Source organism: Onychomys torridus, chromosome 8, assembly GCF_903995425.1.
Source record: "Onychomys torridus chromosome 8, mOncTor1.1, whole genome shotgun sequence".
Taxonomy (NCBI): domain Eukaryota; kingdom Metazoa; phylum Chordata; class Mammalia; order Rodentia; family Cricetidae; genus Onychomys; species Onychomys torridus.
Genome location: NC_050450.1, coordinates 90828617 through 90850724, shown reverse-complemented (window position 1 = coordinate 90850724; position 22108 = coordinate 90828617). Strand labels below are relative to the sequence as shown.

At 46.3% G+C, this 22108-nt stretch overlaps 2 protein-coding genes across 4 annotated transcripts in view; one reads left to right on the top strand and one right to left on the bottom strand.

Annotated features, from left to right (window-relative positions):
* Positions 1–877: 877 nt before the first annotated feature.
* Positions 878–4015, bottom strand: Ccdc103 (coiled-coil domain containing 103). 3 transcript variants are annotated; one of them, XM_036196122.1, is made up of 4 exons: positions 3883–4015; positions 2540–2691; positions 2028–2160; positions 878–1416 (listed from the first exon to the last, which is right to left on the bottom strand). In XM_036196122.1, exons 2-4 carry the CDS (start codon positions 2680–2682, stop codon positions 979–981), a joined length of 714 nt encoding a protein of 237 aa, XP_036052015.1. In that variant the 5' UTR covers positions 2683–2691; positions 3883–4015; the 3' UTR covers positions 878–978. The 3 variants fall into 3 exon arrangements, with proteins under 3 accessions (XP_036052015.1, XP_036052017.1, XP_036052016.1); XM_036196124.1 differs by having other exon boundaries at positions 2028–2157; XM_036196123.1 differs by lacking the exon at positions 3883–4015 and adding an exon at positions 3327–3738.
* Positions 4016–4239: 224 nt separating this feature from the next.
* Positions 4240–22108, top strand: part of Eftud2 (elongation factor Tu GTP binding domain containing 2) — a 43767-nt gene continuing 25898 nt past the window's right edge. The window contains exons 1-9 of the mRNA XM_036196121.1: positions 4240–4323; positions 8062–8170; positions 15005–15170; positions 16141–16219; positions 17459–17534; positions 18011–18076; positions 18816–18851; positions 20161–20251; positions 21087–21169. Coding sequence (XP_036052014.1) covers positions 8066–8170; positions 15005–15170; positions 16141–16219; positions 17459–17534; positions 18011–18076; positions 18816–18851; positions 20161–20251; positions 21087–21169 — 702 coding nt within the window. The 5' untranslated portion in view covers positions 4240–4323; positions 8062–8065. The remainder of the gene's footprint in view (positions 4324–8061; positions 8171–15004; positions 15171–16140; positions 16220–17458; positions 17535–18010; positions 18077–18815; positions 18852–20160; positions 20252–21086; positions 21170–22108) is intronic.

Sequence of the window (22108 nt, the reverse complement as noted above, 5' to 3'; positions counted from 1 at the left end):
ATTCTTTCCTCAACCTGAGAGAGAACAGAAACCCTCTCTTGCACAGCTGGTCACATCTGGGATGCTAGCCAGACCTGAGCCAATAGATTGGTAATTTCCCAGGCTCAACTTGTAGAAAGAACTAGGTCTCTGGGGAAAAATTCTGCATCTCAAATGAAGGAGCCTTTGCTTATTATTGATTGGCTGTTCATTCACTGGCTTTGGGTTATAAATATTCTGGTTAAGAGTTATGATCAGTGCTTATCTTTCATTAGAGGTCAGTGAGTTTACTTTTTTTTTTTTTTTTCTAGACAGGGTTTCTCTGTCTAGCTTTGGTGCCTGTCCTGGATCTCACTCTGTAGACCAGGCTGGACTCAAACTCACAGAGATCCGCCTGCCTCTGCCTCCCGAGTGCTGGGATTAAAGGCGTGCGCCACCACTGCCAGGCTGAATTTACTTTTCTTTTTTTTTTCCTCTAGGAGGAAGCTCTGTGTGGCCAGAATTTAGATGAAAACACACCCACCTCTCAAGGCTAGGGACATGGCAAACTCAAAAGGTAGGTAGCAAAACACTCTCAACCAACTGGGCCCTTGGTATCCTGGGGATCCACATAGCTAAAATTATGATTTGGAGAAGTGGGCAAGCCCACTACCTGAAAAGGGATGTGGGTGTGGGTTTCTCCCAACACTTCTTTCAATACTTCTGTGAAACCCCAAGATAACCACCACAAAATGTGTTCTTAGGGGGCTGGTGAGATGGCTCAGTGGTTAAGAGAACTGGTTTCTCTTCCAGAGGACTGGGGTTAGTTTGATTCTGGCACTCACATGGCAGCTTACAACCATCTATAACTACACCCTCTCTGGCCTCCTCAGGCACTGGGCACGCACATGGTGGACAGACACACAGGTAGGCAAAACACTCATACACATAAAATAAAACAAGTCCTTTTTAAGAATGCTTCCTGAGACCACTGGGGAATGCTGAGGGCAGCCAGGCCCATCAGTGGAACCCATACAGCCCTAGCAGCTCCTGTAGGAGTTCATCCTCTCCCGGTAGCCCAGCAGATGGCTCCTCCATGCTGAGCCCCTCCTGCACGGGCCTGGTGGTGCCCATGGCCTGCAACTTCTCAAACAAGCGCTGGCAGGCCTCTCGCTCTGCATGGCTCAGCAGGCTCAGGTTCAGGGTGAATCGGCCAGTGTTAGCCAAGCTGTGCAGAATCCCTAGCACTGCTGCCCGGTCACTTAGCTTCACATGCTCAGCCAGTGCCACCAGTAGCTCCCCGAGAAGTCCAAAGCCCACATCCATCTGGAAGAGGTGGCCCAGCTCGGGACCCCCAAGCTGAAGCAGGGCTTGGTAGCGCTCTGGCCCACTTCTTAAGTGTCGCCGCCAATCACGGTAAAACTCTGCAGAGGTTGCAGGCTGGAAGGGTGCTCTCTCCTGCATTGCAAAGAGAAACAGAGCTCCTCTTGCTGCTCTGCAACTGTGATGGGGAGGGCTTAGGAGTTTTCACCTTAGTGCTGGAACTATTGTCTGAGCTCGGGGAAGGCTGGCCTCTGCGGCCTCGTTTTCAGATGAGGGAGCTGGGGATGAAAGGAGGGAGGGAGGGCCCAAGGAATCCAGGCTATGATTTGAAGGTCTCATTTGTACTTGGATTTTCCTCCTGAGAAAGGAAACATAGCTCTTTTGTTTGGCCTTTTACAGTAAGTCAGAGATTGCTCTGAGAAAATTGGGGAGTTTACTGTAAATCTCTGGCAGAGAAAAAGGAACTCAAAGCAAGAGTCAAGGGTCTGACAGGCTGGGTGCCTCTCTAATACTGCCACAGGGTCATGATACCATTTCCCACTGTCCTGAGACGGAACGTTAAAGGCCTGCTGAGCCCAGTTCAACTCAGTCCCACCATCTGATTGCTGTTCTGGGATTAGAGGGGGAAAGTCTGTTTCTGTTGGCTTCCATGAGACGTAAGGAAGTGGTAAGTGTTGTAAGCAGACAAGGTCAAAGCTTTAGCACAGAGAAATCCTGCCGGGCTAGGGAGGCTGGCCCACACCTACCTGGGGTATTTCAGTGGCCACATCCTCAGAAGTCCTTTCCCTAGTACTGTGACAGTTCCAGGACACAGCTCTTTTTCCTCTCACCTTGTCCTTCTGTTCCAGAGATTTCAGGTGTGATGCAAGGACAATACTTCTGGGTCAAAGATAGAGATTGAAACTTAATGTTTCTCTGAGTGTGGGGAAGCTACTCCAGCCAGGCTTGTTGACAGGAAATAGGGTGGCGACTACAACAACAGTAGCCTAGACAGCTAAAAGTACTCATACACCTCAAGTGGGCTAGGTATTGTGCTCAGAGTCTTACATGCAATCACTCAAATAGCTATAACAGCCATTTCTCTCCTTTACAGACAGAACTGGGTCTCAGCTAGGTTAAGGAGCTTGGGTGAGATCACCAAGTAGTGGAGGGTGGGGGCAGGACCGAAGCCCAGAATGATCTGAGTCTAGACTGCTTGCTTTTAACTTCTGTAGCCCACCATGACAGAAGGGCCTGCTCCAAAGAGCTGCGAGCCAACCTGAACTCCTCATAGGAAGGCACTCTTTGTTCAACGGCCCGTAACTTGGCAGCATTCTCTCTTTTATACTTCTCATCAGCAGCAAGGGCAGCCTGCAGCTCTTTCTCCAAAGTCTTGAAGTTGACTGCACCATTCTTTTCCATGGCTAAGCCCTGGGAAGGCAAGAAGAATGCGCATCAGCAGAGGTTCAGTATCAGGGTAAACACGAAGCTTTGGGGTTCTTTGCCAGAGATGTGAAACAACCCAAAGCAATCTGATACATATCCTGGAGTGCTACAAAAGTCTAGTTTCCCCCTTAAAGATCAAATGGAATTGCATGATGAAAACGTATTCAAGGCTTCTCACAGAAAACAGAAAGCTTCCAGTTTGAAGTCTTCATTTTGTTCTGTCCTTCTAACAGTATTTTAGACGCTAAGGGCTAGCACAGCAGTAGAAGTTTGCCTAGTGAATGCAAGACCTTGGGTTTGATGTCCAGCACTACCACAAAGCAATTAATTGGGGGGTGTTTCAGCTGAGAAAGCATTTAGATCTCAGAATTCTGAACCTTCATTCTTTCACATAGGATTTCTCTATGGCAGGTTGTTGCCACAAAGGAAAACACACACACACACACACACACACACACACACACACACACACACACAGGGAGAGAGAGAGAGAGAGAGAGAGAGAGAGAGAGAGAGAGAGAGAGAGAAAGGGGGGAATCTTATTAGTTACTCTTGAGCTCAAGGGCAAAATTTCACACTTCACTAAGTATTTTTAATGGAGGAAAAAAAAATATTTTCACCTAGACCAAAATCAATGACTAAGCAGGGGGTCGAGGAAAAGCGGCAGAAGAAAAAGGCTCAGTGGCTTCCATCCTCAGGGAAGAAAAGCTCAATGGTCTGCATCCCCAAATCCCTGACCAATGGAGGGCTGCAGGCACTGGTTGTGTGGTGTGTGGGCATTATCTCCAGCCCACTACTGAAGTTCTGTAGCCTCCCGGTATGAGTCTGACCGGCTATTTTCAAGGGTATCTATGTGTTCCAGTCTGGGCTCTGAACGATGGGAAGTGGAGTGCCCAGTGGGCTGTGTTAGCAACCCAGCAACTGGACTCAAGTGTCTCAGATTCTAGCCAATCATTTTGGAGGGTAGTGGTGGTGTCTAGCTATGTAGTCCAGGCTGTTCTCTCCAAAACATCTGAGCTCATGATCTTTCCTCCAGGCTCAGCTTCGGGAGCAGCTGAGACTCCCACCCCTCCAACCCCCTACCCCCGCCCCGTCCACCTCCCTGACGAGTTCTAAGACTTCTCCAATCATAGAATGACTAGAATAATCCCCTTTACACTGTCCCTAGACCCTCACCCAGCAGCCCCAGTCTTGGACCCCTTGTTTTCTTTGGGAGGAAAATCTCGGATCTGTTAGAACCCCTGTGTACCGCTCTCCCAACAGCGGTTGTCGCCTAGCAACAGCTCCACTAGTCTGCCCACGTGGCCCTCCCGAAGGCCCTCCCTTTCAGGGTGTCCCAAGGCGCCTGGTCAGAATCGTGAATCCTCCGGCTTTGCTTTTCTTTGGAGCAATTCACGCTTTGTTTCGAGGAGCAACAAGTCGGTCTGTCCCGTTTCTCTTTCCGAAGCCAGCATTTTTCGAAGCTGTTTTTCAGGCAGAGGGCTGTCCTCCGAGGAGCCGCGGGCCGGCGACGCGCTCGGGGTCCTTCCTGGCGCCGGGCGCCGGCGTTGTCGCGGCGTGCAGCGGAAGCGCGGGATCTGGCGGCGGACTCGGAGCGCTCGGCTGAGCAGGCGGCGGGTGAGCTGGCCTGGGAGGGGTGATCTGGGAGGTTGGGAGAACATGAGCTCGGGAAGAGGAGATTTATATAGTATTTATCCCTTTCGCTTCACACAGGGGTAAATTGGAGCCTGGAGTGGGAAAGGGAGTGAAAGACACCCCCCCACCCCAACACACGCACTCACTGATGATTCCGGGGTTTCCTCGATATCCTGCGTAGTTTAAATCCTGTCCCTGGGTAGAGGTGGCGCTCCAGACCCCTGCCACTCCCCCTTCCACGGGTGTCTCCTTCACCGCCAAGTTTTCCCGACCTTCAAAATAATCGGCATCCTAGCTGGCTGTGATGGCTAACGCCTGTTTCTCTTGCTCTGGAGATCGAGGCGGGAAGATCGTTGCAGGTTCAAGGCCAGCCTAGGCTAAGCAGTGAGTCTGGTTCAAAAAGCCGAAACAGAAAAGATTCAGTATTCCTTTAAGAATCTGCGTTGTAGCGGGAAAATGCAGGTTTAGTATTTAGAGACTAGCTTTGCTTAACTAAACATGTCATTAATTCCCATTAAACCCCCCCCCCCAAAAAAAAAAACCCAACAGATCTTGTTGAGGGCCCATTAAGGGTCTTTTTTGGGTTTTGCTCCGATTTTATTATTAACGTTTATCAGTAGCAAAGTACTATTTAAGCAAAGGCTTTATTTGCTTAGGCTGGGGATATAACTCACTAGTAGAATGTTTAGTAGAGTGTGAGGCCCAGGATTTGATCCTAAGCACCCTAACACACACACACTAGTGTAAGGGGGGCTTGGAAAGTGTATATGGGGGAATTTTTAGAGTGACAAGCAGGTGATATTAAAGGAGAAATGAGTTAACAAGGTATAAATAGCCGGAGGAAGATGGGAATGACAGGTACAATGGTTCTGAGGCAGAAATGAGCCTGGCTTGTTCAATAAACAACTTTCTGTAAAAGTTTGTGCCATCGCTTGATGGGAGTTTGGGCAGAATGAAATGAACATAAATATGGTAGCGTCTTAGAAATAAAAAACAATACATATATCAGTTTCTATTAATGATTTACATTTAATTACCAGTGATTAGCACTCTAATTTTGTATTTTATTTACAGCTAATACTCAGATCTCCTTAGGGTATTCAGTCTACTACAAGAAATACCAGAATTTCAAACTTAAACATTCCATTCAGTTATTAAATTACTGTTTGTGCAAGGTGCTGTCTGGGGTGTTGGCAGGTGAGCACAAAGAAGCATAGGGATTCTCATACTCAGGAATGGTCACATTATATGCTGACCAACATTTTGTTTGTTGGGTTTCTCTGTGTAGCCATGGTCATCCTGGAACTTGCTCTGTAGACCAGATTGGCCTTGAACTCAGAAGTTAGAGATCCGTCTGCCTCTGCCTCAACCTGCCTGTGCCTCCCAAGTGCTGAGATTAAAGTCCTGCACCACCACTGCCTGCCTGGCTGTTGTTTTTTGAGACAGTGTCTCTCATATATCTCAGGGTGGCCTCTAGCTCACTATGTAGGATTACAGGTGTAAGGCTCCATGCCCAGCTCTGTGTGTCTCTGTATGTGTGTGTGCATATTTTTGTGTAGTGAGTAAGGGTGCAAGTGTGCTGTAGTATACAGGTGGAGGTTTGAGGCCAACCGTCGGGATTTGGTGCTCATCTTTTGACCTGTTTCGAGATAGGGTCTCCTTATCACTGCCAGTACCAGGCTAGCTGGCTCTTGAGCTTCAGAAGAATCTCTGCTTTCCATTTCCTGTAGGCCTTCTATAATTACAGATACTTGTGCAACTGCATCTGGCTTTGTAAGCTTTTACCCACTGAGCCATCTCCTTGGTGCCTTTAAAAGTTTTCATGCCTTGACTATTCACCCCATTTTTCTTTTTTTTTTTTCTTTTTGGAGACAGGGTTTCTCTGTAAAGCTTTGAGCCTTTCCTGAAACTCACTTGGTAGCCCAGGCTGGCCTCGAACTCACAGAGATCTGCCTGGCTCTGCCTCCCGAGTGCTGGGATTAAAGGCGTGCGCCACCACCGCCCGGCTGCATTTTTCTACTTGAATTCTAGAGAGGGGTAAAGTGACTGCTCTGAGCTACGTCATTGTTAGAGATGAGATTAAGCTGTGGTGAATCAGTCTTTAACCCCCAGGCCCGATGCTTTCTCCATACTTTAGTTTTGTTGCTTGCAAACTGTAGAGTTGTTGGTGAGAATAGGAAATAGTTAACTAGCATTTGGGATAGAAAATACTGAAGAAAGTGCAAAAGGTTAGAGCATCACAGAAATGAGACACTAGAGGTCTGGGAAAACTTGAAGGAGGTGAGATTGAAACTGTTCCTTTGAACAGAATTTCAGTAATTGAAGCGAGAAAAAGCCCACAGTTCTTACTCATTACAAAGGGAAATGAGTAATTTTATAATGAGAAGCCTTTCAGCTGCCACCTTAATTGAGTCAAAGTTAGCATCAATAAGGACAAGTTGGAATTGTGTGCCGAGCAGAGCACAGCATCCTCTGTGATTTCCCAGCTCCGGATGCCTAGCATAGGCAGGCAAATTTACATGAAGGGATATTCTGCAAAATCATTGGTTTGTAATCTCCAAAAGTGGCATAAAAATCAAGACTAGAACACTGTTGTAGATTAAAAGAATATAGCTACCTCAGTGCAGGCATATGACCCTGGTTTGCATCCTTGGCTGTGCAGTTCATTTTTGAAACAGTTTGTCAGACTTGGTGGGGCCTGTGTGTTAGGTAGAATAGTCTGCAGTATTAAATTTTCTGATTTTGATGACTGTATTGTGTTATTTGAGAATGTTAGTATTAGAAAAAGAAGAAAGAGGCTAGAGAAATGTCTGGGCAGTTAAGAGCACTTGCTGGGCAGTCATGAAGACTGGCGGTCAGATCCTAGTACCCATGTGACAATCCTTGTGTTCCCCAAAGGACCCAATGCCGTCTTCGATACATGTGCATACAGTCACATATAGACACACACAGACATGTACACACATATAAATAGATTTAATTGAGTAAATAATTTAGACAAGGGGAGGGTGGACTGGGCATGAGTTACCTGTTATGTCAGCTTGGGAGGCAGAGGGAGAAGAGCTAGAGTTCAAGGCCAGTTTGGGTAACAGTGAGACCCTATATTTAAAATTAAAAATAAAGCCAGGTGGGAATTGGGAGATGGCTCAGTTGGGGAGATGGCTCAGTGGTTAAGAGTACTAGCTGCTCTTTCAAAGGACCCAGGTTCAATTCTCACTACCCACACATTAGCTTACACCTGGTCTAGAATTTCAGTTTCAGGGCATCTGACTTCCTCTTCTGGTTTTGTGGGCATCATGTCTAGGAATATGGTACATAGACATATATGCAGGCAAAACACCTGTACACAGAAATAAAAGTAAATAAAAAATTGTAAATAAATAAAGCCAGGCACGGGGCATATGTTTGTTATCCCAGCACTTAAAGAGACTAAGGCAGGAGGGTCAGGAGTTCAAGACCAGTGTGGGCTACATAGAGTTTGAGACCAGCTTGGGCAACAAGAAGCCCTGTCCCTAAATAAAGTCAAGAGGGTGAGGGGTGTGCAAATAGGTAAAATTAGAGGACAGAGAAGTGGAGAAAGTACTGGGCTCTGGGGAGAGTCTTCAGTAGATTGGTCAGTCACAAGTTAACTCCTGAGGGAAAGGTGTGTAAAGGAGACAGGGTGTGATGCAGGCTTTCAGGACTTGCCAGATCCTGACTGCTTCTCTTCTTGACTTTTAGCATCATGGATACTGACTTGTATGATGAATTTGGGAATTACATTGGACCAGAGCTTGATTCTGATGAAGATGATGATGAACTGGGGAGAGAGACAAAAGATCTTGATGAGGTAAAACAAACATTGTTTTTTTCTTTTGGGGGGTTGGGTTTTTGTTTTCTTTTGTTTTTTTCCAGGCAAGGTTTCTCAGTGTAACAGTTCTGGCTGTCCTGGAACTCGCTTTGTAGCCCAGGCTGGCCTCAAACTCAGAGAACCGCCTGCCTCTGCCTCCCAGTGCTGGGATTAAAGGTGTGAGCTACCACTGCCCAGCTAAACATTGTTTTCTTTATCCTCCTCCCTTTTAAACAGTACTCCTATAATAACCTACATGTATTTCTAATGTTGCCTTTTTCATAACATGACTTTACGGGGTTTTATATTGGCCCCAAGAGTTCAGAAGGGAATGTAAGAGTTCCGTTCACGAGACAGTTTTAGAACCTGAGCTCTAGTACTAGTTCTGGAATAACTCTTCCAGCTCTCTGCAGTGTCCTGGACAGTCAGGAGTGAACCCAGCTTAGGAGCCGGCAGTCATCTATGTCAGTGCACCTGCACTTGGAACTCCCTTGTAAGCTCAGATTTTAGAAGAGGCATACAAAGCTGGGTGGTGTGGTGGCACATAGTTGTAATCCCAGCACCCGGGAGTCAGGGCAAGCAGCTCTCTGAGTTTGAGGCCAGCCTGGTCTATAGAGGGAGCTCCAGGACAGCCAGGGCTACACAGAGAAACTCTGTCTCAGAAAACAAAGAGGCATACAAAAAAGGAGGGTGCAGATTTCTATTACTCCAGTTTGGGAATGGAAGACAAAGTTCAAAATAGTTTGAGGTTTGCAAAAGGCACTTTCTTATAAAGCCAGGAATGTTATGTAGTCCCAGCACTTGGAAATGGAGGCAGGAAATAAGGAGTTTAAAGTCAGCCTCAGTTTCATAATGAGTTTGAGGTAAGCCTGGACTATGATCCTGTCTCCAAAATATAGCTCTAAAGAATTAGTAAAAACTAGAGTTACAGGCAGTTGTGAGCTGCCATGTGGGTGCTGGGAACCAAACCCAGGTTCTCTGAAAGGGCAGCAAATGCTCAACATTTCTCCTTTATGAACCTTTTAATTATTTTATATGCATGTGTAGAGTGTTCATGTGTGTGTAGGTGCACCTATGTGCTTGTGTGGAGGCCTGGGGACAACCTCTGGTGTCATTTTTCAGGAATGTTGTCCACCCTCCTTTGAAATAAGATTTCTCATCGGAGCTCATCCCTTTGTCTAGACTAGCTGGCCAGTTAGCCCCGGAGAGCCTCCTGTTGCACACAAAGACATCGCTGCTTTGTTCTGTCCTTTCTAGCCTTTCTGTCAATGACTTGCATGCAGGTAGAGATTGGAGCTGTTAAACTTGCATAGCACATTAAAGCTAACATATTAGATAACAGAATCAAAATTCAAAATGATCCCAGCAAATCTGGAGTCCAGACTAAGTAAAGCCAATATTTCATTCGGTCACTGTTCGTAGAACTCTACTCTGCAAAGATTCATGATGCTAAGAGAGCAGGGCACAGCTTTGCCTTCCTGGAGGAGATGAAGTACAAAAATATTCATAATAGGAGACAAATGCCAGTTAGGTGATACAGATTCAGTACCATAGTGAAAAGTTCCTGACCCTCGTGACCAACAGCCACATCTAAGGAAGCAGCCTTTGATGTGGACCCAGAGAACATGTGGGCAGCTGTAGAGACAAAGCAGCTGACCAGAGGGTGCCCAGGTTGGAAGACGAGAACTCCAGACAGAGTTCCTTGTGGGGGATAAAAGTGTCCAAAGCTGATTGTGGTGGTGATTGTGCAGTTGTGCAGGTGAACTGAAAACACTGGCTGGGTTTAAGATGGTGAGTTACAGCCCTTTAAACCTGCTGACACAGAAAGAAAAGTGAATGGGGAGGGCCATGTGCGTGCTGCTCACTCCTGAGCTGCTCAGTGTCTGCTGTCTAAGTCTCTGCTCTTGTTTAATTAATTTATTCCCATACTGCCACCATAGTAGTCATTCTAACGACGTATATATGTTCTGTTGGTGTGAGTTGCTAAATATGTAGAGTCTCTACTTTGTGCATAAATCTTAAACTTAAGTGCATGATGGTGTGCTATCGCACCATCTCTTTCATGCTGTCTCCCCTCTGCTTTGTGATGAGTGGAGCATTTGGGATTCTTCCCTGTTGCTGATTAGCATCTGATGACTGCTGCTCACTTCTTCCTAGTGTGCAGCCTTTTTTTTTTTTTTGGTGCTGGGATTTCAACCCAAGGCCTTACATTTGGTAAGCAAGTGCTCTTCTACTGAGGTTTACACCAGCTATTTTAAAATACTTTTTAAAAATACTTTACTTTAAAAAAAAAAAAAAAAAGGCAGAGACTAGCTGTATAGGCAAGAGTGCCCTGGAATTCACTATGCAGCCAAGCTGGCCTTGAACTAATGACCCCTCTGTCTCAGTCTCCCAGGTGCTGAGATTATATCCAAACTGGCTTAGAAGTCATTAAGTAGCCCGGGATGGCAGTGAACTCATGATTTTTGTGCCTTAGGATTATAGGATGACTCTTTAAATTCCGTATTGAAGTGTCTAGCAGTAAAGAGATACATGTGATTTTGTTAAGGGAGATGTGCATAGGATTTGGGAGCTTGTTGCCCATGGTAGTCCATGCTTGTAATCCTAGCAGTTGAAAAGTAGAAGCAGGAAGATCACAAGTTCAAGGCCAGCTTGAACTGCAGAGTGAAATCCTGTCTTTAAAAAACAAAAAGAAGCTGGGTGCACGCCTTTAATCCCAGTACTTGGAGGCAGAGACAGGCAGATCCCTGAGTTCGAGGGCAGCCTGGTCTACAGAAATTTTGTAAGAAGGGTGCTCATTGTGAGGGAAGGAGTACAGCGAGAAGACCGTTCTTTTCCAGATCACCAGAGTCTAGTATTCAGAGGACTGCTGTGGGTGTTAGGCACAGAGAGTTGAAAGCCTTGCCTAGAAAACTGGGAGTGAGAGCCAGGTGAGCTGGTGCACACTTTTAACTCCAGCAGGGGCCGAGGCTGGCAGATCTCTGTGGGTTCATGGCCAGTCTGGTCCATATAGCGAGTTCCAAGACAGCCAGGGCTGCACAGTGAGACCCTGTTTCAAAAGTAAAGGAAAACTGAGAGCAAGGGATGACATGGTCAAAGCAGAATGCTGGAGTCCTTCCTTCAGTGAGGGGAGGGCTGAGGCCTGACAACCAGCCAGGGCTTCATCCCAGAGCTACCAGCATTCATGTGGAGATGTGGGTTGGGCGACTGCTCGAGTACGAGGGAAGCTGAAGTACCTAGAGGAGTGCTTCTTGTCAGCAGACGGAAGGGAGTGCTGAAGGGCTGCTCTAGCGTTATGTGAGGCTTGTTGGAGCTACTGCGTGATGCTCGGGTGGAGACGTGTTGAGAAGTTGAAGTTATCACAGGAAAGCCCACGGTTCCATTCCAATGCATCGCTGTGTGGGGCAGAGGATTGGCTTGGTAGCTGTTTTGGAAGCCTGTTGGTAGGATATGTCTGGCTGCTGAAAGAGCTGATGTAACCCCAGGCCGCTGGGTTTACGTAGAACGTGCAGATGGCAGGAGGCAGCAGGCAGCTGCCACTGGAGGGGTTTGCGTTCTCTTTTTTAACTGGTTGACATTTTGGAGTTTGTGTGAAGGAAAGCAAACGCCCACCACTGTATCTACCCACCTCTCTGCGCACGATGCCTTCCGCTCTGTTCTGGTGGATGAATTGTTTGTTTCCAGCCAGCTAACCCCCACCCCGTCCTTCCTCACCACTCAAGCTCTCTCCCCTCCGCTGCACCATCAGGTTTCCCTCACTAGTGGGGGACTTGGTACTCCACCTTAAAACCTTTTTGGTACACACCTTTAATCCCAGCACTCAGGCAGAGGCACAGGCCAGAACTACACAGTAGAATCTGTACTGGTCATCTTATCCAGTCTCAGGTGACTTCTATGTCCAGAGACTCTGGGGTTTCTGTCTTCAAATCCTTTCTCTTGAACCTCAGCTTTGTGTCCTGCATCTGACTTGGCTTCTCTCCTCGATGCCTGATTCCGAGTCCCTCCCCATACTTCTCTTAAAGTCTTCCTTACCCCTGTAAACCAGTGCCATGCTCCAGTTGCTCCTGTCAGAGGCCTCCCCTCTCTCTCCTTAAGCATACTTTCATTTATTAGAAAACACTTGATTCTACAAAGTGTTTCGAGGCTTCAACCGCCTCTCATCACGGTCACAGCTACCATGGGTGCAAGTCACTGTCTCTACTAAAGTACTGCAGTAGGCTCCTAACCAACCTTCCTTTCAGGATGTTCTCAGGCTGGGAAACACAGTGGGTCGTCCCCATCTTCCCTCAACACACACAGTGCTGAGGTTTGAGCCCAAGGCACTGAGCTAAAACTGCTGCTGTGGATTACCCTAGTTGAAACTATTATTCTAGAAAAAAGTGAAGTGAGGACCAAGGATACTGGCTCAGTTGCCGTACAAGCATAAGGGCCTAAGTTTGTTCCCTAGAACCCATAAAGATACCAGGTGTGATAGTGTGCTCTTGCAGACCCACTGCTGGGGAGGCAGACACGGCTGGGGCAGGGGGATCAACCAGTTTCAGCTAATCCACAAGCCCTGGGTGACAGTGAGAGACTGTCTCAAAAGACAGCACTTTGCCAGCATACACACACACACACACACACACACACACACACACACACACAAACCAACCATGGGGTGTGTGTGTCAGATTACTTAAATGATCTGAAAGGTCCTCTGTGGTTCCTCTTACGTGACTTCAGTTTACTCTTCCATTGTTCCTTCTACTCCTAAACATGTTAGCTTCCTGGCTAACCCTCATTGTCTCCATGTTTGCTTGGCTGGAGTCCTCTCGTTTGCTGTTTCAACTAAATAGAATGTTCTCCCCACCCCCACCCCAAGACTCTTTTAGCTGATGAGGAATAGTTTTGCTCACTGTTGCTTGTAACCAGGAGTTGATATGTAAGGACTTAACATTTGGGGCCAATTAATTGTTAAGCACTTCATCTAGTTGATTTTAGGATATTCACAAAGTTATAGCACCATCACCATTATCAGCTTTAGAGCATTTTCATCATCCCAGGAAGAATCTATACTTGCTAACCTTAGCCTTCCTTCCACCCTATTTTCTTTCCCTTTGTATTTACATGTAAATGAGATGATACACCATGGAGCCTTTATGTCTGGTTACCTTCACTGTGCATCATGTTTTAGAGTTGTACCTATGTGTATTTGTGTTGTAGCAGTATGCACACAGATGATATGTGCATTTCATTTCCTTTTATTGCCAAATACTGTTTTGTATGAAAGCCATATATTTCACTACCCAGTCATAAGTTGGTCTATTTTGGAGTTTCTAGTTTTGTTTTTGCTGTTATGAATAACACTACCAAGAATAATTATTTACGACAGGCTGTGATGGTGCACACTTTTAATCCCAGCACTCAGGAGGCAGAGGCAAGCAGATCTCTGTGAGTTTAAGGTCAGCCTGCTCTACAGAGTGAGTTCCAGAACAGACTAAGAAGCTATACAAAGAAACCCTGTCTTGAAAAAGCCAAATAATAATATTATTATTATTATTATTTACATTTTTTTGCATTTGTAATTTTGTGTATTTGAGGTTTATACTTGTACCAGCTAGGTTTTTGTCAACTTGACACAAGCTAGAGTCCTCTTAAAAGAGAAAACCTCCTGTGAGTTGGAGGCCAGCCTGGGCTACAGAGTGAGTTCCAGGACAGTCTCCAAAGCTACACAGAGAAACCCTGTCTCGGAAAACAGAGAGAGAGGGAGTGGGGAGAGGGAGGGAGGGAACAAACCTCAATTGAGAAAAAATGCCCCCACCAGACTGGCCTATGGGTAAGCCTGTGGCGCATTTTCTCAACTGATTGATGAGGGCCCAGCTCACTGTGGAGAGTGCCACCCTGGGCTGGTGGTCATAGGTGCTGTAAGAAAGCAGGCTGAGCAAGCCACGAGGAGCCAGCCAGTAAAAAGCATTCCATTGCTCCATGGGTTCTTTTCAGCTCCTGCCTCCAGGTTCCTGCCCTGACTTCCCTCAGTAATGGACTATGATGTAGAAGTGTGAGCAGAAATAAACCCTTTCCTCCCCAAGGTAGTCATGGTGTTTTCCCACAGCAATAGGAACCTTACGGTCAGTGTTGAAGGGCACCTGTAATCCCAGCGCTCAGGAGGCAGAGGCAGGCGGATCTCTGAGTTCAAGGCCAGCCAGGGCAACACAGAGAAACCCTGTCTCAAAAAAAAAAAGAAAAGAAAAGAAAAGAAAAAAATAGAAACCCTAACTAGGACACCATTTAGGGCTAGAATTGCTTGATCGTATTTACTGTTCTGTTGAACATTTTGAAGAGCTTTCCGAGGCAGCACCGCAGCACCACTGGTTCCCCACTCACAGCATGTGAGGGCTTCAGCTTTTCATTCTCAACAACACCTGTTACCTGTAAAGAAGACAGTTTTCCAAAACCAGTTTGTCAGTCTAAGAGAAAAATGGAAAGATACAGGTCTGTTCCTAATTTCTGCCTCTGGCTCTTGATTTTTGCTCTTGGAGAAAGTGGGTTTTTTGTTTGGATTTTTTTTTTTTTAATCCCCTAATTGGCTGTGTTGTAATGAGCTATTTTCTTTAATCTCAGTCCACTGTGGCCAGTGATTCCATTAAGAGAGGGGCAAGTTTGGTGCACCAGAGCTGCCATGACCAAAGCCCCCAGTGTCCCTTGAGTGGAGGGTCTTCCAAGGAGTGGGGACCTCCCTCCCCATCACAGAACTTAAAGGAAGATGCAGAAAGTCGGTTCTTCCCCAGAAGGTGTAGTCAGTAGTCAAGCAGGAAGAGGAACCCCTTCTGTCTTCCCTCTCCCTCTTGCCTTTAGATGGATGAGGATGAGGATGAGGATGACGTGGGAGAGCACGATGATGACCACCCTGGCATGGAGGTGGTGCTGCACGAGGACAAGAAGTACTACCCCACAGCTGAGGAGGTGTACGGCCCTGAGGTGGAGACCATAGTTCAGGAGGAAGACACTCAGCCCCTCACAGGTATGGCTGGAGGAACCTTGCCTAGCTGTCTGCAAATCTTCAAAGTTCAGTCAATGAATTGGGTGATTTTTTTTTTCCCTTTAATTTCCAGTATTATTTTTTTTTTTTAAGATTTATTTATTCATTATGCATACAGGAGAGGGCGCCAGATCTCATTACAGATGGTTGTGAGCCACCATGTTGGTGCTGGGCTTGGAATTCAGGTCCTCTGGAAGAGCAGTTGGTACTCTTAACCTCTGAGCCACCTCTCCAGCCCTAATTTCCAGTATTGTTAATGGATTAACATTCAGTTAACTTTGTTTTTTAATATTCAGCAAAACTCTCAGCTTGTTAGTAAACGAAGAGTTAGTACTTTTGACCTGTAGCAATGGCTCAGCAGTTAAGGGCACTGGCTGCTCTTGCCAAGGACCTGGGATCAATTCCAAGTACCCACATGACAGCTCACACAGCTCACAACCATCTGTCACAAAAGAAGATCCAGTGCCCTCTTCTGACTCCTGAGGGCATTGGGCATACACATGGTATACAAACATATACACAGGCAAAACATCATACACATGAGATAAAATAATTAAATATATACATAAGTTCTCTCTTTGGTCTGATATTTTTCCATGCAAATCCCAGCCCTTCTCAGCAGTCCTCATGTTGTTTACTGTCCAACTCTTAATAGTGGTTCTGGAAAGCGTTTCCATTTTAAAACGTAAAGAGACTTGGGGATTTTTGTATCCATTATTTCACCGTATCACACCCAATAAGCTTCACACTGTTCAGTGCGCAGTTCAGGTCTCTTTGCTGTCTGGTGCTGAAATAGCATCCCCCACTGTCAACCTGACTGACAGATCCTTGAGAATAAAACAAATTGATGTTATATAGCATGTGCTTTGAAGCTCAATCCAGTGGAATCGAGCTCTGTATTTTTGGTTTATACTTAACTACATGTCACTACTTTTCTTTTCCCCCCCCCTAGAGCCCATTATAAAGCCAGTGAAAACCAAGAAATTCACTCTGATGGAGCAGACATTACCTGTCACGGTGTATGAGATGGAGTAAGTTATAAGGCCTCTCTCAGCTCTCTGAAGAAATAGTGCAGCCACCTTTTTTTAAGGCAGGAAAATGTGGTTTATGATTGAAGGAGCCAGAGAATTATGACAGCGGTTTTTATGATCCACCAGAACTATGACTGCTGGAATATTTAAGTTCAGTCTTTTCTCTCAGCTCTCATCCAGATGTCAACTGTTTCCTCTTCTGTCCCAGCACTGCCCCCAACCCAGGGTAGTTCTGGGAACCAGCCTTTGAGATGAATGCAGTGTTACAATTACCAGTGTTGAGATTACCACAGCTGTGATTAGCAGCTGAAAAATGGCCCCAGGAAGCCCCTGCTGATAACCTTTTATTGTTGACTGTCTGTCTGTCTCTGTCTCTCTCCATATACATTTTGATGGTGGTGGGGTTTTTTGTTTTTTGTTTTTGCGAAGCGGGTGGGGTTGTTTTGGTTTTTTGAGACAAGGTTCCTTGGAGTATCCCTGGCTGCCTTGTAACTCACTCTGTAGACCAGGCTGGCCTCAAATTCAGAGATCCATTTGCTTCTGCCTCCTGAGTCTGAGACTAAAGGGTATGCCACCACCGCCCAGCCTGATTTTTGTTCCTTTGTTTTTAAGACAAAAATTCCCTAGATAGCCAAGGATGACATTAAATTTCTGCTCTCCTGCCTCACCTACTAGGTATTGAGATTATAAACGTGTACCACTGTGCCCAGCTGTTCTTTGCATCCGTCTTGTCTCTCCCCTGTCCAGGGTCTCAGGCATCCCTGGCTGGTCTTGATTCTGTAGCCTTCACCACCTAAGCACTGAGATTGCAGGCGTGGTCCACCATGCCTGCCTTTTCTTCATTCAGCCTTTCTTTTTCAATCATTTTACTGTTGAAATCCCTGTAAGGGTGAGCATAATGGCCCAGTGGGATAGACAGGTCTCCCGACCTAAGTTTATTCCTAAGACTCACATGGTAGGAGAGAACCAGTTCCCAAAAGCTGCCCTCCAATCTCCCCATGCACTCTGTGACCCACACACAAACACTTTCATCTGAAGGGCACTGGTTCGTTTCCAGGTTGTGTTGTCTCATGGGCACCCCCAGCCAGGGCCATGTAGATCCAGATACTCTTCTCTGGGTATTCTGCAGTTGGACTAAAAGTTGTCCTGGCTGAAAGTAGCTGAAACACCTTTGTGCCCCCCTGTTGGGGTGGAGCGGCTTCTGTTATAGTTCTTTTCTCTTTGCCTTTCTCCTTCCAGTTTCTTAGCAGATCTGATGGACAACTCAGAGCTCATCCGAAACGTGACCCTTTGTGGCCATCTCCACCACGGCAAGGTGAGACTGTTCTGCTTCTTGGAACAGGATTTCTCTTTGTACCCGCTCATCTTCTGAGCCCTTAGAGTCACAGAGATGGAAATTTGAAGTCCTAAGGCAGAGTGGGTGGTTTGAGGACAATACTCCCTGCATGCTCTTTTGGAACTGTTGTGAAATTCCAGCATCTCTGGAGCCTGTTCCTAAGCCACTTACATGCCTGAGCAGTGTGTTTACATCTGGACAAAAAGTGGAAATTGAGCCTTACTTTGATTTTTATAACTTTTTATTTCCCAAGGGAGATCTTTCCAAGAAAGCTTTCTTCTTTCATTGAAAAATAATCTTATGGCTTCTATGTTAATCCTTTGCTGTCCCATAATCCTCCTTGTTTTCCTCCTCCTCCCTTCATGCCTGAATTACATGGTGGGTTGGGAGCTTGGGGAAAGGGGCACAGATTTTCCTCCATAATTGGCAAGTCTTACCCATCTCTTTCCTTTCAGACATGCTTTGTAGATTGCTTAATAGAGCAGACGCATCCGGAAATCAGAAAACGCTATGACCAAGATGTGAGTAGACCTTGGGCCAAGCTGTTTGGAATGGAGAGGGAGGCCTCACCCCTTCCCTTCCTTCACCCTGCACTCATAATCAATCAGTGGTGTCTGCAGACTGCTGCTGTGTGATTGTACTTCATTAATAGGTGTAAGCAAATAATTTCAGCTTTCTCAGGAGGGTGGAGAACATTAACCTGTAGTAATTTTAGATGATCTGTTTTGCATTTTGGGATCCCTCCTCAGTGATGTATCCTGACTTTTATAGTCTCCTCTTTCCTGTCATTTTATTAATAGCCTGTTCTATAAATATCATACAATTGGACCTTGTTGTTTTCACAGTAAATTTAAATGCCTGAACAAGGCCAACAGTGGCAGCTAGTCTCAGTGCAATAAATGTTCAGACTCTGCCAGATTGACTGTTGTGACATGCGAGACTTAAAGGCATGCTCATGTCTCCCTCTACCACCCTTTAAGATCCAGTGCCATGTATGTGCTTAGCTCTCCAGCCACGGTATGGTCTTACCCTACCACCACCCTGCACACTCAGCCTTTTCCACACATGAAGGAGCATTCTCCATGTGTGTGTGTGGGTGTCATTGTCTGGAATTGCTGTGGGAATAGCCTGCTGTCTTCAGTGTAGTTTCCTCCTGGGGGAAGCCCCTTGAGATGGGAGGAGGTGAGGGAAGGTGAATGATGGTGTGTGTATGGGAGAGAAGTCTGAATTCAGGTGGTAACATCACTGAATTTTTTCCAGCTATGCTATACTGACATCCTCTTCACAGAGCAAGAGGTAAGTGTGTCTTGGGAAATTAGATTTTGCTCACAGAGGCCCACCAGCCATAGTTGAGTAGAGAACGTGGGGAGGCCTTTGCCGTAGCACTCCCATTTAGCCCTGCCCTACGCTCTGCTCTCTCAGTCATCCCATAATGAGAGCTGGGAAGGCAAGCTGGAGCACGGGGTGGAGCCTAGTAAGACAGGGACTGAGAGGTGATGTTCAAATTTGTGAAACTCTGTCTTTACAAGATCCTGACAATCCCTAAGATGCCTACTGTGTGCTTCTCCTTCCAGGAGGGGCTTCTCTGTGGACGGCCTGTGGGACCATTACGATTCTTTTATGTTCTATCTGGATCTTCCTTCTTCCCTGTCACCTGTCTCTTCACTACTTTATTATCTGTCCCCTTTTTTCTCAAGAACTACATGGAAGGCTCACATCCATACACAGGGTTAACTAAAGGATTTTAGGGCAGTGCTCACAGGATAAGCCGTCATAGCAACATTGTTACTATGCTGAGGCATGCCCATCAGAAGTTCAAAGCCAGCTGAGTGTAGTGGCCCACGTGTTTAATCCCAGCACTTGGGAGGCAGAGGCAGGTAGATGAATCTCTGAGTTCGAGGCCAGCCGGAGAGCAACATAGTGAGACCCTGTCTCAAAAAACCAAAAGGAGGGGCTAGAGAGAAGGCTCAGTGGTTAAGAGCACTGACTGCTCTTCCAGAGGTCCTGAGTTCAATTCCCAGCAACCACATGGTGGCTCACAACCACTTGTAATGAGATCTGGTGCCCTCTTCTGGCTTGAGGGACACATGCAGACAGAATACTGTATACGTAATAGATAAATAAATCTTTTAAAAAAACAACAACAACAAAAAAAAAAGAAGAAGTTCAAAGCCTACTGGGGTGACAGAGTGAGGATGAGGCCAGCCTGAATAACTTAGTGAGATTCTGTCTCAAAATAAAAACTTAGAGCTGAGCATATTGCTCAGCCAGCATGTAAGAGACCTCTGTGTTTGATTTCTAATACTCCCTCCTCCAAAAAGGAAACTGTCTTTGGAGCTGGAGATGTAATTCTATGGTAGAATTCTTGCTTAGCGTGCATAAGGCTCTGAGTTTATCCCTAGCACTGTTGAAAACAACAATAACAAAGTGTGTGTGTGTGGGGGGGTGTTTCATCTACAAGATCATGCCACACAGAGGCCTAAATAAAAAGAATGTCTGCTACAAGGAGAGACATCAGTGTAATTAGCCAGCAGCTGACAAACCCCGAGAGCTGGGTGAATTCCCCTGACATGGGAAGAAGTCTTGACCGCTGTCTGAATTTCAGAGAGGTGTTGGCATCAAGAGCACTCCCGTGACAGTGGTGCTGCCGGACACCAAAGGGAAGTCTTACCTCTTCAACATCATGGACACGCCAGGTGGGACAGCCCTGACCCTGTACTGTCACTGCCTTGTCCCTTCTCTGCTGGTGTCCATTCCCCAAAGCAGCATGGAGTGCTGCATCCTGGAGTGTGTATTCTCTTCACCTTGGTTGAGTTTTCATTTTCAAGAACTCCCTTTTCTTTGACAGACTATCTGACACGGTCTCCTGGCCTTTGATTTCACTTCCGTTCTTACTTTCCTATGGAATTTTAAATTTTGGGGACCCTCTGTGTTTACTGATTTCAGTTTATGTCAGGCCACATGCATAACCACTGCTGAAATCACAGTGAGTTGGACATGCCCCAGGCCTCCAGCATGCTCAGTCTTCTCCAGAAGTGGGCAGGGGTGCAGTGAGTCTTGCTGCCTGCTCGCTCTTTTATGGAAAGGGCTGAATTAACACAAAATTGTTTTTGTTTAATGTCTGGGCAATTTGGGGTTTGGCAAATTTTCCTTCAGTGCACCATCAGGTCCCAAGGGCCCGACTCCCAAGCCCACCCCATCCCCTAGCTGCGCCTTGTCTGTGGCTTGTTTTCTTGGGGCAGTTCACTGTGCTCTGGGCCATCTTTGCCTTTTCCCTGCCTCCAGATAGTCATGGCTCTTGCAGAACTCTGTTGATTGCCAGTCAAACTAAGCTGGAATGCCAGCTGCTTTACCTTCTCTGTGGAACCTTCATCGGGACTCTAGTGGGAGGGATGTATACACTGCCAGCTGCTGTGGGAAGGAAGAGGAATATTTAGGGTTCGCAGACTTTGCAGTGCTCCTCAGTCATCCTGCAAGGTAACTGCCTCATGCTACCAAGGGATGACTGATGGCTGAGTATTTACTTTTCAGGACATGTGAATTTTTCTGATGAGGTCACAGCTGGCTTGCGCATCTCGGATGGAGTGGTCCTTTTCATTGATGCTGCTGAGGGGGTAAGTTAGTCTGGTCTCTTAGAAGCTAGTCCCCTGTTACTGTGCCCCTACATATTACTCAAAGTGCCATGTGAGCTAGGAGCCAGGGAACATGAAAGTCTGTGATTAAGGCTCGGGGTTGCTCTAAATTTAGGGAAACAAGTGATGTTCAAAGTTAAGAGACTGGAGCTGAAATTCTTTTATATTTCTAAACTGAAAAATTGGGTAATGCCACTTAACTTTATTCATATGATCACTAGTGTAATACCAGCAGAGGGAGCCAGAGGAACCTTATTTAAAAGTTCAAGCTCTGTATTGTATAAGGAGCTTACTCTCACCTCTTTATGATGTCTCTGTACCCAGAGACACACTCTCTCATGTGTCTTCTCCCATCAGCTACATAAAACTATTTACAAGTCATTTTTTTTCTTTCTCTTGTGTAATGAGATGAGTATTGTATTTTAAAAATGGCAGGAAAGCTGGGCGGTGGTGGCGCACACCGTTAATCCCAGCACTCAGGAAGCAGAGCCAGGCGCATCTTTGTGAATTTGAGGCCAGCCTGGTCTCCAAAGCGAGTTCCAGGAAAGGTGCAAAGCTACACAGGGAAACCCTGTCCTGAAAAACCAAAACAAATAAACAAACAAACAAACAAAAAATGGCAGGAAAGAGTCACACCATACAACAGGGCCCACATAGGTTTATTGAGGGGAAGGGGAAAGAGAAGCGGGCAGGGACTGGTCCCTGGGGATGAGGAAGGGAAAGAGAAAGGAGGGAGGAAGAGAGAGAGACACTCGGACGGGAGGTGTACAGGCCCGCCTTTATACGAAATGTAACAAATGTGCACAGGACATGCTCTTAGTGGCTGCAGCTGAGGTACATCCTCTCAGGACCCTAAGGGCAGGCCAGTACAGATGCCTAAATGCTAGCAATGAGATCATACTCAGGCTGGCTCAGTTGTTA